The sequence below is a fragment of the Meleagris gallopavo genome, chromosome 1, assembly GCF_000146605.3.
Source record: "Meleagris gallopavo isolate NT-WF06-2002-E0010 breed Aviagen turkey brand Nicholas breeding stock chromosome 1, Turkey_5.1, whole genome shotgun sequence".
NCBI classification, from domain to species: Eukaryota; Metazoa; Chordata; class Aves; order Galliformes; family Phasianidae; genus Meleagris; species Meleagris gallopavo.
In genome coordinates, this window is record NC_015011.2 from 86654175 (window position 1) to 86671066 (window position 16892).

Genomic DNA, 16892 nt, shown 5'->3' on the forward strand with positions numbered 1-16892 from the left:
AAAACCATGGAAGAGGGGCATTTGAAGTGGGAAACCAACTGAAAACAAGTGGAAAAAAAAAAAATAGAGCTTGCATAACTCTCAAACAGTCTAGGAAACCTATGGCTTGGAGCAACCCAGAAAGCTGGGTGGTCTGGAGATGAAGCCGTGCTAAAGTATCTTAGGTAATTATGATTTTTTTTCTTGACGTTGATAGTTTTGGGGGTTGGTGAGTCTTTGGCATGCAATCAATTGTCATGCCTAATCATGATTAATATGGATCAGAAATGAGGTAGTTCTGCAGTTAAGGTATTTTTTTCTTCAAATTTCATTTTCATAGCAATGGGATATAGGAAAAGCATATATGGGAGCAATTTGTATCTGGAGAACTTACCAAGTCATGTCTGCAGGAAGCTGGTGGTTGTTACTAGGAGTACATTGTGCATCCCAGGACTGTGTTACAGTCGAGTATGAAAGCAGGATCAGGGTTCTGCAGTCTTGAAATAATAATACCTCAGCATTATTAAAAATAGGTAGTATTGTTATTCTGTTCTCTTTTTCAGTATATCAGATGTATTTCACTGCTTATACTGTAGTAGCAGATCGAAACCATCTGCTGCCTTGCCACTACTCTAACAGCAAATCTCAGCTCGTTTTCCTTGAGGCCAGCGTGCTGTAAGGCATGTGTACCAGGACAATAATCCAGCTGCTGAATGTTGATACAAGTCCAGACCTATGTTCATGAGTCTTTTAAATGGAAACAGTTCTCTTTGCCAAGGATTGGAAAGGAGATAAAACCAGTTTGCTTTTCTCTCCTCCCTGCTCCCCCCCATCTATCCCCTTTCTACAGCACCATCCCCCATCACAGTGATAAGGAAAGACCGGACATCCAGGAACAGCGTGTCTCTGTCTTGGCAGGAACCTGAGCACCCAAATGGAATCATCTTGGACTACGAGGTCAAATACTATGAAAAGGTGGGAAGAAACTCTGAAGGGGAGGTTTTATGCTGGTAATGTGGTGATGAAGTTATTATGTCTTGCGTATGTTAATGGTCCAGACATCCTTATTAATTCACTGCATGCCACAATAGAGTGTGTGGTATGGGGGTGGGAGAGGGATTTTTCAATATTAAATGCAAATCTAAGATTTGTTAATGGGATTTTATCCGCTGATATTTTCAAGAGGGTAGAAAGAATTGGTAACAGCAATTTAAATTATGGACACAATTACAGAATAATGGGGACTGGAAGGGACCTCTGGAGATCATCAGGTCTGACTTCCCCTACTAAAGCATGTTCTTTACAGCATGTCGCACAGGAAAGCATCTAGATGTGTCTGGAATATCTCCAGAGAAGGATGCTCCACAACCTCTCTGAGCAGCCTGTTCCAGGGCTCTGTCACTATCACTGCAAAGTTCTTGTGTTCAGATGGAACTTCTTGTGTTCTAGATTGTGCCCATTGCCCCTTGTCCTGTCATTGGGTGCCACCAAAAAGAGCTCAGACTTCTGCCCTTCAGATATTTATAAGTGTTGATAAGATTCCTTCTCAGGCTTCTCTTTTCCAAGCTGAACAGTCCCATGTCTCTCAGCCTTTCCTTGTCCAGGAAATGTTCCAGGTCCATCATCATCTTTGTGGCCCTCTGTTGGACTCTCTCTAGAAGTTCCCTGTCTTTCTTGAATTGAGGAGCACAGAACTGGATGCAGGAGCCCAGAACTGGACAAAGTTCAATTATGCTGTATATATTTAGAATAATTTGTCATCCTTGCATTAGTGCTTCCCTCTGGTACAAAGGTGATTTGGAAAGAGAAGGACTAGGCTTTTAGTGACTGCTTTGCACTGTAAAAGTTCCCACTTTTCATGAACAACTGAATTCTTTATACATTGCATTAGATAAATCAAAGAGAATCTGTCATTAAAGATGTTCTGTCTTGTGTTGGCATTTTGTTGAACTTACTCTGTTGATTACTACATCATATAAACATTTTTATTTAGTAAATCTGCATAAGCTAGTGTTTTGTTGTTTTTGTTTTTTTTTAAACCTTACAGGTAGAGTTGAAAAGACCATAAATTTATGCAAAGATTGTGAAGAATGGTTTTGGCCATTTTTAGATTGATTAAAGAGAACGTCAGGTGGAATAAATTGCTACTGAAGTTGGTAGATTCAGTAAAACTCTAAAAATGTAACATTTCTATAAAAGAATAAACAGAAAGCATTTGTAACATCTTGGTTCAGTCTCACCCTAAAGTGCAGTAGCCTCTAGATGTTAACTTTGTGTTTTTTTCTGTTAATTTCAATGGGAAGAAGATCAAGTCCATGTGCTGTGCTAGAGGATAAGTAAGAGAGAACTAGCTCATACATTAGACTGTCTGTAATTGTACATCCTCAGCAGTAAAAGCATGCAGAATTACTTAAGCTCTCTTAAATTCAAACTTTTTTTGAAGAGAAAAAAAAAACAAACACAGACACTGCTTTTAGCTAGGTTAGGAAGAGCTATGTACTTCGTAGAGCCTGTGTCTGAGAGCTCCCAGAACCACACTCTATTGTGCATAGGTTATTTGCCTGCATGATTAACCTGCATTTCATTTAGGACATGTCCCTGGGAGCCACATCTCAGCTCTACCTTCAGCCTTTCCAAGCACAGGTCTTTTTCTGGGCAGCTCTCTAGTTACATGAGGCATGGGTTGTGCGGCTTGGGTTTGCTGCTAGCCCTGGTATCAGATTTGGTTTTAGCTGTTCCAAAGGGAGATAATTTTTTCTGCTTGTGAGCATTTAATTCAATGTAATTAAATGACTGTCAAGTTGTACTTGTGTTTTTGTGTTGTTTTTCCCCACTGTTTTGATTATCATTCTGCAGTGAAATTTTTTAAATTCATGCAAATGATCATTCTCCAGTACAAGAGTATGCACAGTCCAGGCACTTGTCTATTATTCAGTCTGTGTATATCCAGTCTTTGTGGAGCAACTGGCTGTCGTAAGACAGCTTCATGAGACAACCAGTCTTATGAGCTGATTGTGCACATGTGTTTCTTCCCTTTGAAGTCTGTGATCAAGAGTTCATAGGCACCAGACAGCTTTCTTAAACCAAAGAGCCAATTGCTTAACAATAGGAGCCAGACTATTCAGAGCAAAAGGATTTAAAAAAAAAACCTTCTGACACTGGTGTTTTTAATGTGTGGTCTGTAGTCCCTTGGGGAGTCAGCAGCCAGTTCCTTGGGGTTTATGAAAAGTAATGAAGAAAAGCAAGTCCATTGTCAGGAGGCTTCAATCCACTGCCCTTTGCAAGTCTGCAAATTGGAAAAGGTTGAAAGCTCCTACTCTAGAGATGTTAAACTTACCGATGGGCCAGGCCAGACAGTGCTGGGTGGTGACCTCCTTTACTCCTCCTTCAGACTCATTGGGGGGATGCTGCTTTTCAGTCTGAGATAGCTAAGCAGTCCCTTTCTCTCCTCTTTTGAAAAGAGAGCTTACTTTTTATACTGGCCCACTCCTTTTAAAATCATCTTGGCCATGCTCATCAAAACCCACTGCTGTTAAGTGACAGCTACTAAGAAATAAAGCCTCCAGAGTCAGCAATCTGGGTATTTCTCCTGACAAGTCATATGTGATTGCTGGAAGGTGATTTATGTTGAGCCATTCTTTTCCCTCCTGCTTGCTTTTGCTCACAATACCTCTCAGAAATTAATATACACAGTATTAATAGATTATTGTGAGTCAGTCCAATTCTGTCATTTATCTTGAAGAATAGGTGATATTTTTTGGCAACTAAATGTTACTGATATTCAGGATGTTACAATAGATTTGGATTAGAAATAGAACTTATATCTAAATGATGACATTGTGTAGTTTTTCTAATGCATTATCAGCATCAAGTCTGTGGAAAATATTAATTTTCATCAAGTATAATTAACCTTTTCAGTTTTCATCGTGAGTGATTTCACTTGTGTAACCTAGAAATAATAGAGCTTCATATGAGGTTTCTATAGAAATAAGGATTTGCAGTTCTGGGAGACTATTTTGAAATGAACTTATAAGGGCATTATGCATAACATTATGAACTGGCAGTGACAGGTCTTTAGACTTCCTGTTCAAAATAGAATTATATTTTCTTTTAAAATCTATAAAGCTTGATTGTGAGACTATTTGACCAGTTACTATTTATTTCAAGCATTTAAAAGAAATAAATTCCTCTTTCAGATGTAAAAGTGAATGTCATATCTAACATCTAGGCATTTACTTTATCGCGAGGCGTAATATTTTATGGGATGTTAGCAGTACAGAATGACGCCCCGCTTTAGTCTGTCCATTTATAATGCTGTGCTGGATTTTAAGAGTCTCAGCTGACAAAGTGCTCATATAGCAAAAGTCAGGAGTTTTTTCTTACACCAATAGCTACTTTTTTTTTTTCCTTGTTGTCCTTGCACACCTAATTAAGTTCTCTGGAAGGAGTATTTTGTCATGCAAGGACAAAATACCACATGAAAATTATTAATTGCTTCATTTAAATATGTGGGTAACAATTACAATAACTAAATCCCACACTCTTTATTAGGGCGAAATGATGCTACGAATGATGAGTGAATTTTAATTGCAGTCTTACATTACTAAAATAGATTTACTTTTCCCGTCATTGAAATAATGTGCTCAGTAGACTGGTTAAAACAAACAAATAAAACATTATATCCAGTTTGTGCTTTTTCTGAGGTTGGCAAAGTAAATCAAACGCAAATGAATTTAGTTGCTTTTAAACTCCTATTAGGATTTTAAGGGCAGGCCTTGTGCACTCCATGAGTTTTGTGGGAGCTGTCGTACTGACAGCTGTTGCCAACAGTGAGAGGAGGCAATGCTGGAAGCCAGAGCACCTCCTGAAGATGTGCAGCCCAGGTTTGGCCTCTACTGCCTGCATGCCACCAACGGAGAAAATGTTCTTCCTGGTGCAGTGTAAACATTCACTGTCCTTATCTGAAAAAGGACATACCATTCACTCTCACTAGCGCAGCCACTATAAATGTTAAATGGATCCAAAAAATGTCTTTTGTAAAACGTCGTTTATAGTTGTAAAATTTCATTTGCATATGAGACACTAACAGTAGTGGGATTTACTTCCCAGTAAAGATTGTGTCTAGTAAACTGTGTAGATCAAGAGGAATATTTTTCATCCAAGTTCAAATTTATCATCAGAGCGTTTGATTAAAATTCTGCTTGGCGAAGAGTGATTTTCCCCTTTGTATATCCCTTCTGCTCATGGCAGCTCTAGCGCTGTATCTCTGAAGTTTTACTTTATCCCCAGGAAAGATAAACTTGGGCTTTTATGTGGTGTTTCAGTGATTTGATTACTATTAACATAAAAAATGACTTTCAAAATATGTGTGTAAAAAGTTTGCCATAAACTAAGTTATCGTGACATCCTCCATACCATTGTTTTAAACATTTATTTTGCAAGTTCCATTGCGGATTATTAGCAGACAGGGCCATGACTATATTCTCTCTTGCACGTATGTATCTGAGCAAGAAGGAAATGTTTGCATTTCAGAAAAAGAGCCTGAAGTGAGATCAAAATGAATGTCCAGTCATAGCATACACAGAAGATTGTGTGTTTTAGAGACAAGATTATAATGTCTTTGAAATTAAAACGGTTGCCTACTTTCAGCTAAATGATGAGATAAGGAAAACTTGTAAATTGCAGTACTAGGCCTTTGTTAGTTAGAAAATATGTATTTTAGGCAAACCTGTTAGCTCCTTAGAATGTCTTCCTAGAAGTTTTCTCCCTAGAATTTATAACAGAAAACTTTTTTCAGATACGTCAGAAAACCATAAGAAAATTCAATGCTTATTTCCTTTTTATGCTTACATTGCAAGGAAACCAGACCATGATAAGCATTTTTATAGGCAGTCTTTGAAGAATAGGTCCAGCTCATTCTATTTTAAATTGTGGTTCTGGAAAAATAATTTATAGACAGAGGCTTAGCTTTTTTTATTATTATTATTTTTTTTTTTCCAATGTGAATATACATCATGTTAAATATTATGTAGATATTCTGGCAATTTCCTCAACTGTATTGTAAACTTTTCTGTTCTATCCATATCAAAGGTTTCCAATAATAGGCCAATTAGTCTTTGACGGCATTGAAAGGAATGGTTTCTGATACCAACCTACTAACTTAGAATAGACCTAACTCTCTTGCTCTGGACAGCGCTGTAAAGCAAACGGGCTAAAACAGTTCCAGTCACTTGAACTGCTCACATGAAGAAGAGCTGCCTTTGGCAGTCGGCTGTATGAAATATTTTCCAGCCTCTCTCAGGACTCAGTACATCACTGGTGAAATTAAAAGTCCAGTAACTTGCCAGCTAATACAGTACCATAAAATGTAGTGGGAATTAGGTGAGATTCTTTTGCAACCGACATGCATTACCCCAACTTAGATTCCACTCTCAGCAAGGCATAACTCAATGTTATGAGTGTATTTCAGAGCAAATGGGCAGCAGATTAAACCCCCACCACCTCCAAAATACAAAAGTTCTTCGTTGCAAGCCGAAGAAACTGACATTTTTGCAATTCCCCACATGTGGCTACAGTCCAAGACTTTCTCTGAGACACTTCCAGCTGCCATTTTTAGAAAGCCAAAAATGCTTTTTTGGTAAAGGATGATGGTAGTAAAATAAGCAGTACCTCGGGCCCCAAATGCATGCTTAACGTTTTAAACTGTGCTTAGAGTGAGACTGAGACATGCTTTTATCAGAACTAGCTTTTCCACAGTATACAAGGTATCCAAAATTACAAAGTAGTCTATATCTTATTTTACATTAAAAGTCAGTGTGTCAGAAATATGTGCCTACTGAAGCAGAGCATGCTTGTTAGGATATCATCTGTACTGGACACACTCCTTATTCTTTAGCATAAGCAATAAAGAGTAGGCATACGCGTCCTTCCTGGCTACTAAAGTCCTAGACTTGTTCAAGAACAAGTTCAGTGGGGTTTTGCCCAAATGAGGCCTGACGCATCAGGCTCACAGTTTTTATGGCACAACAGTAAACTGGTTATATTAGCCTGTTCGTAGAGCTGGGGTAAGGAGTCTGAACAGACTGCTGTTCTGACTGTTATAAGGATACATGCTATCTTGTAAAACATGAGGCAGTAAAAACCAAGTCCTGCAATAGCTCTGCAGGGCCCTAAAAGCTCTAAATTGGCCTGTTACAACTTCCAGTTCAGTACAGTAGGCAAATCTGTTTTATGGTTTTTAAATAAAATTGTAGTCTTCATTTTTCTTGTTGTATTACAGGCAATGGACAAAGTGGTACAAAGCCATATAATGAAATGTCGTACACTCAGCATGTCTAGTACTTGATTTACAGTGCAAAGCTATAGGAGCTCTAATGATTTAGATTTCTTGCTAATCAACAGATTTTTAGTTGATTGAAAATGAATGGCTGTGCAGGCATTTGTCAGGCTATAAATATTCAATACGCCACTGCTTTCCAGGTGATTTGTAGTCTTTTATACCAAACACCTCTTGCTGCTGTTTCTTAGGGTGTGGTTTTAATCTGATAATTTCTTTTCCCCAAAAGCAGGAACAAGAGACAAGCTATACTATTCTGAGAGCCAAAAGCACTAATGTTACTATCAGCGGCCTCAAACCTGATACCACCTACGTCTTCCAAATTCGAGCCCGAACTGCAGCTGGATATGGGACAAGCAGCCGCAAGTTTGAATTTGAAACCAGTCCAGATTGTATGTATTTGTTCAAATGGTTTAAATTGACTACTTGGGCAATTTCTGACTGATTTAAGTGGCTGTTTTCATTCCATTTCTAGTTTAGTCGATGCAATTAATTACTATTTATTATGTGTCTTTCTGGATAGCACTACTACATAACTTTTATGTTTTATCATTAAAATTGAAATGTGCTTTAAAGAATGTACAGGAATACCACAGGTGTTATTTTCTTCCGTTGCATACTCTACCACTGCCTAGTGCCAGAATCAATATCTTGCTAGACTGCAGCTCATTCCAAGAGAGGGTCTGGTGTATTTCCATATTCACAGCTTGTGGCACGAATCCCATGGACTTTAAACACTGTGCCCCAAATGAGTTAATATTATATAAGCCTGTTACTCCTGGGGGTCAAAATGTAATTCTCCACATTGCTGCAGAGGAGAGCTGATGTTTCTTATACAGCCTTGAGGTGAAACTAATGCCCACTGGCCAACAAGGTGGTTGCTCAGTTAAATAGCTGGTGAGGGAATCTGCAGTCTGACTCCCTTCCCTCTTGTCACTAGATTTCTGGGTGACCATAGGAAAGTTATTTACTTGCCTTTTTCTCTTCTGTAATGCTCAGATAATAACACTTACTTGCTTACCTGATGACCTTGTCAGTATTCTTTACAAGTTCTGTTTTTACATCAGAAAGACTAATGGAGCTCATCATCCTAAATATTATGTTCTGACCTCTTGGTACTACATACTAAATCAGACCTTTTCTTTGCTGGAAGGTGAAAGTAGCTTAATACATGAAAAAGTCCACCTTAGTTCAGTTAACCACTTACTGATCTAGCCTGGTGCTGCGTAATTAAAGACTGCTTACCTTTAGAAGGTGAGGAAATCACAGAAGACTTTACCTGCTGTTCAGAGTTGTAAAACAATTCAACACTGTAATTCTGATATGGGCTCATAAGGTTTATTCATGTACTCATTATAATGATTGAGAACCCATGATGCGATAAATATTCTGCTAAAATAAGAAACTCTTACCAAGAAGAGTAGCGTAAGTAAATCCAATGGTCTTTCACTATGTATGCAGCATCTATATATTTCTGAGGTATGTTAAATACTTCATCCCCACTTGCTCCTTCCCAGCTTCAGCTCAAACGAGCTCTTTGTTTAAAGAAAAAAATACTATTGCAAATTACTATTATGGTATGCATCTTTGGCATAATGAATGAAACTCAAGATGGGACAGAGGAGTACAGGAAGGAGAAAAAAATCAGTTATGATTATAAAAGATTTCATAACTTGGATACTGATGAGCTTTCTTTGCAAAGTAATTTTAAAAAAGAAGTTAAAAAAAAAAGGAGTAGATTACTAGAAAATGTGGAAGACGACAAGAGATAGCATGAAGAGTGTACAGATTATACAGATAAACACTGTATCATGTTACTTGATTCCTATTGTCACGTTACAGCAACACAAGTGCACTTGTAGGCATGTAATAGGTGGAGGCTTCTTCCAGACAGTCACGTAGACTAACTGTTCAGTTTGTGGGGAACAGGAGGTCTGTGTTTAAGCTCACTTTGGACAACTAACGTGAAGCGTTGTGGTGAGGAACCTAATTCTGCTGTACTCGATGAAGATCAATAAGTGTCTGCTGAAGATGGTTTGAGTTGGAAGGGTCCTTAGAATGGTGATCTTTAGATGGGTAGTCATACTTAAGACCCAAAGATGTCCTGTTGTTATATTGCAATACCCAAGCACCTGGCTTAGGCACTGCAGAGAAATGTCCAAAGTGAGGCAGAAAGAAGCCCTTCTTTTTCTCCAATGAATATTAACTTGTGTAATCCTTCTGTCTGCTTCTGTGGGCCAAGACTTTTCACAACCTTCACGGTGATACTGTATGGCTTAATTGTGAAGCCTAATTCATTAAAGCACTTTCCATCACACAGAAGTGAGAGTAAGGTTCATGATTATTGACTAGCTGGGATTTCTTTTTGAGGAAAAATTCCAAACTGACTGTAACAAACTGTTTAAATGTCACGATACTCATATGTTTGTAATCATATATATATATTTATATGTAAGTATCAGTTTAACAGCTATTACCACAATCGGCAAGAGTAACAATCAGCAGTAGAAGAAACAACAACTGTAAATTTTCAAGAAGGCAAGAGTCTTTCATTTACTTCTCTTTTATTTATTTGTCTGATGAAAAATTACCTAACAGATTAAATACTTGGCAGGAAACCAAATGCTATATAGTGACGATTCAATCTGTCTGTTCCCTATATGAGTGGTCAGTCATGTTGTACTAATTAATGTTTTGTGTGGTGTGGTTATTTATATACTTTTGTGTTAACTTTCCAGCATTCTCCATTTCCAGTGAAAATAGCCAGGTCGTTATGATTGCCATTTCAGCTGCGGTTGCCATCATTCTCCTCACGGTTGTTGTGTACGTCTTGATTGGGAGGTTAGTTTGTGCTCTGTTTTGCACATTTGCTCCTTCTTCCATTTCCCTGTGGGACCTTGATGAGCGTGGCAAATCGAGCATCATCAGGCAGTAGCGCGGCTGGTTTGCACCTTCTCCTTTGTCTGCTTCCACAGAGCTCTGAGCTGCTTGGTAATGAGCCCGCTAACATTCACAGCCCCAGTCATGCAGCAGTTGTTAAAAAAAGCTATAAACACATTCTTAGGCAATTGTAAAATTAAACTGTAGGGGTCAAAAATCAACAAATCTTCTCATTAGCCAATTTCCTCAAATTCCCTGAGAACATAACATGCCTCTATAGGATAGAGAGAATGTAAATATCATTAAATTTCAAACAGGCCTTTAATTGTGAAGGAAGAACATTCAATTCTGTTTCCACCTGCAGTTCACATATACAATTCTCTATATTCATTTTTTCTTCTCTGTTACTTGTAGATTCTGTGGATACAAGAAGTCTAAACATGGTACTGATGAGAAAAGACTACATTTTGGGAATGGCCATTGTAAGTTACTGAAGTCTTTTAATTCTTACAGATTTGTGGAATTCATCCCCTAGATAAAGTATGGTTTTCAGTTAATAGATAGATAGATAGATAGATAGATAGATAGATAGATAAGCCATACCTCACTTAAACCAAGGTGAAATTGGGAAGAGAATTCTATTCTCTTGTGGGTAAGCAGATTTTTCCCTAACAAACAGTCTTTGTCTCAGTTTCTCAGTTTTATTCATTTATGTTCAGGTTAGTAATAAACAAAACATTGCTGTGTTCAAATAAGGCATGTGGTTATCAATATGATATTGATTCTGCTGTGCAATAGTGAAATACAGTGTGACTTCAATTTCTTCCTTATCAACTGTACAACATCTAAGCAATGATTTTATTTCTTTTTTTTCCCTCCAAAGCAAAATACAAAATCAATGAAACAAATCTTGATGACTGCTGAAGGGACCATGAAAACTGGTTGTTTAACAAAAGTGATGCACTAACAAATGTAGTTTGGAATTATTGTAAGCATAGACTGAAAAGTAATTTGGAGTAGTTTTTTAAATTAAGAATAACTTCTAAATGAATGTCTCCCAAATTAATAAGATTTCCTAATCTACTTCTGTTTATAAATGTTTCATCAGAGCCCTGATTTTCTAATTATGAGTGTTTTCATTGGGTCTCACCCACAACTAGGAAGAGAGCCTTTCTGTTGACTTATACTGTCTTTGAGTCACAAAATAAATGTAAAGAGTTAAGGATGTGACATTTCTGTCATCCTGAGGAATTTGAGCTACTGTTGATCTTTCTCTCAAAGACCAATCCAGAGCCTATCCAGTTTTGATATTTTTATACCTATTTTTGATGAGGTTACATGGCCTACCGTTCCTGGATCATTTAGCTGTGTCCTGTGAAAGGAGCAGCTTGGAGCAAGGTCCCATCTGGGAGATACCTGGTGCAGGAGCTGTCCCAGGAGTGATCTGTGGCTACCAGAAAGGAGACACTTGCTATGGCCGTAGCTGGCTGGGGAGATCTTTCTGCTGTATGTCAGTTTCTCTGAGCCTCGGTTTGCATGGTGAATAACCTGGCAGGGCTCTACCAAAGCAGAGGAGTTTCAGATCATCAAAGATAGGTCATAATCTAACTTCTGCCCATACTCTCTTTAAAGCAGGAATAAATGAATGGAGAAGTTTAAGGGTGAAGAAGGTGATGGTTTGAAATTCCCAATGAGAAGTGGAGAAGGTTTCAGAAATTTTTATTGCTGCATTTTTTCTTTCCTTTACAGAGAGCATAAATATCATTCATAAACACCAAGATTGGATGCTCCCTTTTTTTTCCACTGAATTCTTGATGTTGAATGAGCATGCTTTTAGTGAGAAGCAGCAGTCTTTTGAAACTGCTTCAGTTCCAGATAAATACCCTGCTATACTATATAAACCATGTAGAACCATGTATTTCTATTGTTTGGCATGCTGTAAGGTTAATGTGGTTTACACTTAATCATTTTCCTTCTGTTCTTATCCTTTTGCACACAGTAATACCGTACCATCCTCAAGAAGAGAGTTATTGGTATCCGTACGTCACTTCTGTCAAATACACCTCCTCACCAAATATAATTGAATTAACATTTTAATGAGGGATTTACTGGCAGTAGTTGGAAATTAGGACTGCTTCCTAATCCCAGTGGCAATGGAGTAACTGTTCTTTGACTGTTCGTATTATTATTTTAAGTTTGGAGCCCTTCTTTATCTCCAGAGAGCTGTATCCACAGACATGTGCGCTCCTTCCCTACATTGTTAAGGGATATGCAAACTGTAGCAATGGGTTTGCATCGTGCAGCCCATCAACAGCTAACCAACTAGCCTGCAAAAAAATCTATATGAGTACATGTGGCCCATAGAATTAATGCTTCATCATCCAAATTTAATGAGGTTATAAAATAAAAGCAGCCAGTAAAAAAAGTGTTGCAGACAAATAACAGGTCAGAGTTTGCTATCCCTACTCCCACACAATGGAAAGTTGCAATCACTATTCTTAAGCATGTCAGTGCAGTTAAATTCCTGTGGATTAAATTGCTTTTAATTTGGCTTTAGATATTTATGTACTGCTTTCTGAGGAGTGCCATGCTGATCTGTGTTGTAGTCAGAACAGAGATGATCATGAATCTGATGTTTCTGTTAGAAATTCTTGAAAATTATTTACTGATTTTGCAGTCGTTTTTATGTTTGGATTTGTATGTATCTGCACATGTGGCTGACGAAACTTTAGTATTCTACTGAACTTGAGTCCTTCTCAAAGAATAAGAAAATAGCTCCTGCGAACTAGAAAAGGGTAAAGTAACTTCCCTGACTGTTGTAAAGTTTCAGCATCTCAAATAGAGCAGCTGGTTTATTTCAATCAGTTTATTCTGAATTACTTTAAAAAAGGCACCAGCCACGAGCTATTCCCTGCAGCCTTATTACAAATCCTATAATATTACTTCAAAGGAGCAAAAATGTGTTTCACCTCCTCAGATCCTCTCCCTTTGCCTTCTTTGGCTAGACCTTTTTTATTTTTTTGCTACCCTTAGGGCAATTCATGCTGGTAAAATGAAAATGTAAATTATTATGTTTGCACAGAATGAGCTGTAAAGTAGTACAGCTTAACACATGTGTATGTGTTTATTATCTGTTTTTCATGACAGAACCCAGTTACTATACAAGCTGCCCTTAATTATTGGTGTGAAGGGATTATTCTCCTTGCAGTCAGCATCACCTGATCTTGGGAACCTCTGGGGTCAGCATTAAAAATCTGTAGCCAAAATCCCCTCAGAGCAGAAGCTTTTAATTGTTGTTATTTTTATTGAGGGTATGAGAGAGCCTGTAATGTACATTCAGCATGGACGGAAAGGAGCATTTACAAGATTTTTAACCAACAGCAATATACAGCCAATTACTTTTTGTTTTACTTGCAAGTAATTCTGTAATCATCAGTCTCTTGAAGGAAACACACTCGGCATTTAATGCTGCACATACGCAGCCCTTCTGTTAAGAGTGTGGCTCTTAGTTTGCATTGTTTTCTAGCCAATTAGTTTGGAAACTTGGTTTCATCATTTCTTTGTCAATTCTGAAGCCAATAAATCTCCATAAAATTGATATTTTTTTCACATACCCTTGGGATTGTTTGACAAAACAATGGCAAGTTCTAACTAATGGTCCAAAGGCACTTTTTCCCATCTACCTAACTACAATGAAATGTGTTTAACTATGCTAGCAGTCAACAATTGGATGCAGTAGAATACTACCATGCTGGAAGAGCTATTACTGGGTAGATTAAAGCAATAGTTAATATCTTTTACATGATCAACTGAGACAATTGAAATATGTGTTCAGGAGCTCAGGTTTTGTGTTAGAAGCAGCAAACATCAAACTGGATGTACTGGCTATTTTGCTTTTTGAGAGAGAATGTCTTTATGTTCTAAAATGAATATGGAGAGAGACACACAAGTTACTGAGTATGAATACGAGCATGGCCTTGAGTTGGGGAGGAGGAATGCTTTGCCTTCAGCATCTTCGTGGAGAGAAATGTTGGGAATGATAGTTCCCCATTCCAGTTCTGCTGGATTATGTGTTGTGAACAGCTTGAAAGTGCCTTTAAAATCATACAGTCGTTTGAATTAGTGCTTGATTCAGTGAAGCAGAGGAATCCTTGGCCAAGAGACTGTACAAAGGGACAAAATATAGCATAGGTACTAGGGGTAACTCAGTACTAGATCCAAACTGTAATGCTAAGAATGACTGGCTTCCATCTTGAGTATTTGTAACAAGAGGGTAGGAAGATGCTTTTTCTTATGTATCTTGTTAGAGGAATCAGAAATGAAACAGGTTAGTATATTCCTAGGAATTTTTCAGTTTTACTGTGACATCAACCATTAATTCCAGGTCTCGTTACCTTGTAAGGAACGATATAAAGCAGCATCTAAACAGAGCAAGCCAAGAGAGTCAGGAACTATTTTAACATTTCAAAACTGGTAAATATGGCAAGTGCAATGCTTTTTGAACTTCTGTGCAATAACTGCATGAGTGTCTCTGGTTTCACTCTGTCTTAAGATTTTTGGAGACTCATCAAAAGCTATTTGATTTGAAGAAGCAGTGTACTCTTTTCTTCTATTGATTATATTTCTGTTATCTCATTTGCTTTCTTTAGACAGATTAATTAAGTCCAAGTAACATTTTCTCTCTGAATTTGCTTTCATACAGTAAAACTCCCAGGCCTGAGAACTTATGTAGATCCACATACATACGAAGATCCTAATCAAGCTGTACATGAATTTGCCAAGGAACTAGATGCTTCCAATATATCAATTGATAAAGTTGTTGGAGCAGGTAATGACCACTAAAATACTTTTCACTGTATGTACTGTTTTGTATCTTTGACTTTGTACTTGTGACTGGAAAGGAAATCTTCGTAGGTTTGCAACTTCCTGGATCATATTTAGAGCTGACTTCAGTACATGGGTAGTTAGTAGCACACACATCTATTTGCTTTCTGAAGAAAGCAGATAATAAGGTCGTTTTTCAAATGACACCCCACAGCCCACACTTGGACACAGTACTCTTGGGAGTAAAGAGGGACTTCAATCTCACTTGTATGTTTCTCTTTAAAATCTGTCAGCATAGAAATGGTATCAACTGTGAAGATGCCTTCTATATTTTCCTTAAAAGGATTGGTGACTATCACGCTTTGAGTGAAAGCACAAACTCATTTCATACCAGTCACCACACATCCATCAGAATGCAGTGACTTTTGGCTATTAGATTGATTTTGGTCACTGCTTTGGACTTGAATTATTGATTTAGGAGGAAAGGGTAGTATATCTGATAACCAATTTTCTGAAGCATACGGATGCCGTATATTGTTGGGTTTACTGAAAACAAGATATTGAAATGAGCAGATTTTGTAGCTGAGGAAACAGATAACAGAAAGTCTCATCACACAGAGTCATCCATGTCGCTGTGCAGCGTGAAGCTCTTGATGGGATGCGTGCTTGATCCTTGAAGTGAAGTGGCAGATTGTCTCATTGAGCCAGATGATCATGAAGTGTTAGCTTTCCTGCTGTATTAAAGCATTTATGAGAGAAAGACTATTGATTTTTAATCCTTTGAAAATTACTAGTTCTTTTATTATTGATTTTTTTTACTTCTCTCTACATTTACTATTTGAATTAAAATTATGAGATGTGAGAGAAACAGACTTCTAGGGCACAGCAAAAGATTTTCACTTGGAAAAAGATGTGAAATGATGCTGCTATGCTCAGTGCACCTACTGAATAGCCCAGTAAAAGGAAACACTATTAAGTCTTGCATTGCAGCTATTCAGCTGCTTGTATGAATTTAGATTATCTTCTGAAAAGGTAGGATTCTTGTTTCTTGTTGGTTTTAACTTTGCCCCACAAGAGTGCACTGTTCTCCATCATCTTCAGTAGAGGCATCAAAGCTTAGCTACTGTACGTAATAGGGAATGAGTATGGCAATAGAGAAGGAGGGGGTTATTGAAAAGCTAAATCCAAGAGTAGTACGTTTCTTTACAAGACTTCAAGGAACCTTCATTCTCAAACTTCCTTAACTTGGGTTGTCAGGAGTTCACAGAATCACAGAATTGTAGGGGTTGGAAGGGACCTCTAGAGATCATCGAGACCAACCCCCCTGCCAAAGCAGGTTCCCTACACCAGGTCGCACAGGTAGGCGTCCAGGCGAGACTTGAATATCTCCAGAGAAGGAGACTCCACAACCTCCCTGGGCAGCCTGTTCCAGTGGTCTGTCACCTTCACCGTGAAGAAGTTCTTACGCACATTCGTGCAAAACTTCCTGTGCTGCAGCTTATGTCCGTTTCCCCTCGTCCTGTCTCCACGTACCACTGAAAAGAGACTGGCCTCACCACTATGGCCGCCACACCTCAGATATTTATAAACCTGGATCAGGTCCCCTCTCAGTCGTCTTTTTTCAAGGCTAAACAGACCCAGTTCACTTAGCCTTTCTTCATAGGGGAGATGCTCCAGGCCCTTCACCATCTTTGTGGCCCTCCGCTGGACTCTTTCCAAGAGATCCCTGTCTTTTTTGTACTGGGGAGCCCAGAACTGGACACAGTACTCCAGATGAGGCCTTACCGGGGCAGAGTAGAGGGGGAGGATCACCTCCCTCGACCTCCTGGACACGCTTTTCTTAATGCACCCCAGAATACCATTGGCCTTTTTT

General features: G+C 38.3%; 1 protein-coding gene across 1 annotated transcript in view; it reads left to right on the top strand.

Moving 5' to 3' along the window:
• The window catches only part of LOC100550885 (ephrin type-A receptor 3-like), a 91167-nt gene that overhangs the window by 54736 nt on the left and 19539 nt on the right, over positions 1 to 16892 (top strand). Inside the window, exons 4-8 of the mRNA XM_019611903.1 lie at positions 830 to 954; positions 7548 to 7707; positions 10054 to 10156; positions 10610 to 10677; positions 14898 to 15023. Coding sequence (XP_019467448.1) covers positions 830 to 954; positions 7548 to 7707; positions 10054 to 10156; positions 10610 to 10677; positions 14898 to 15023 — 582 coding nt within the window. The remainder of the gene's footprint in view (positions 1 to 829; positions 955 to 7547; positions 7708 to 10053; positions 10157 to 10609; positions 10678 to 14897; positions 15024 to 16892) is intronic.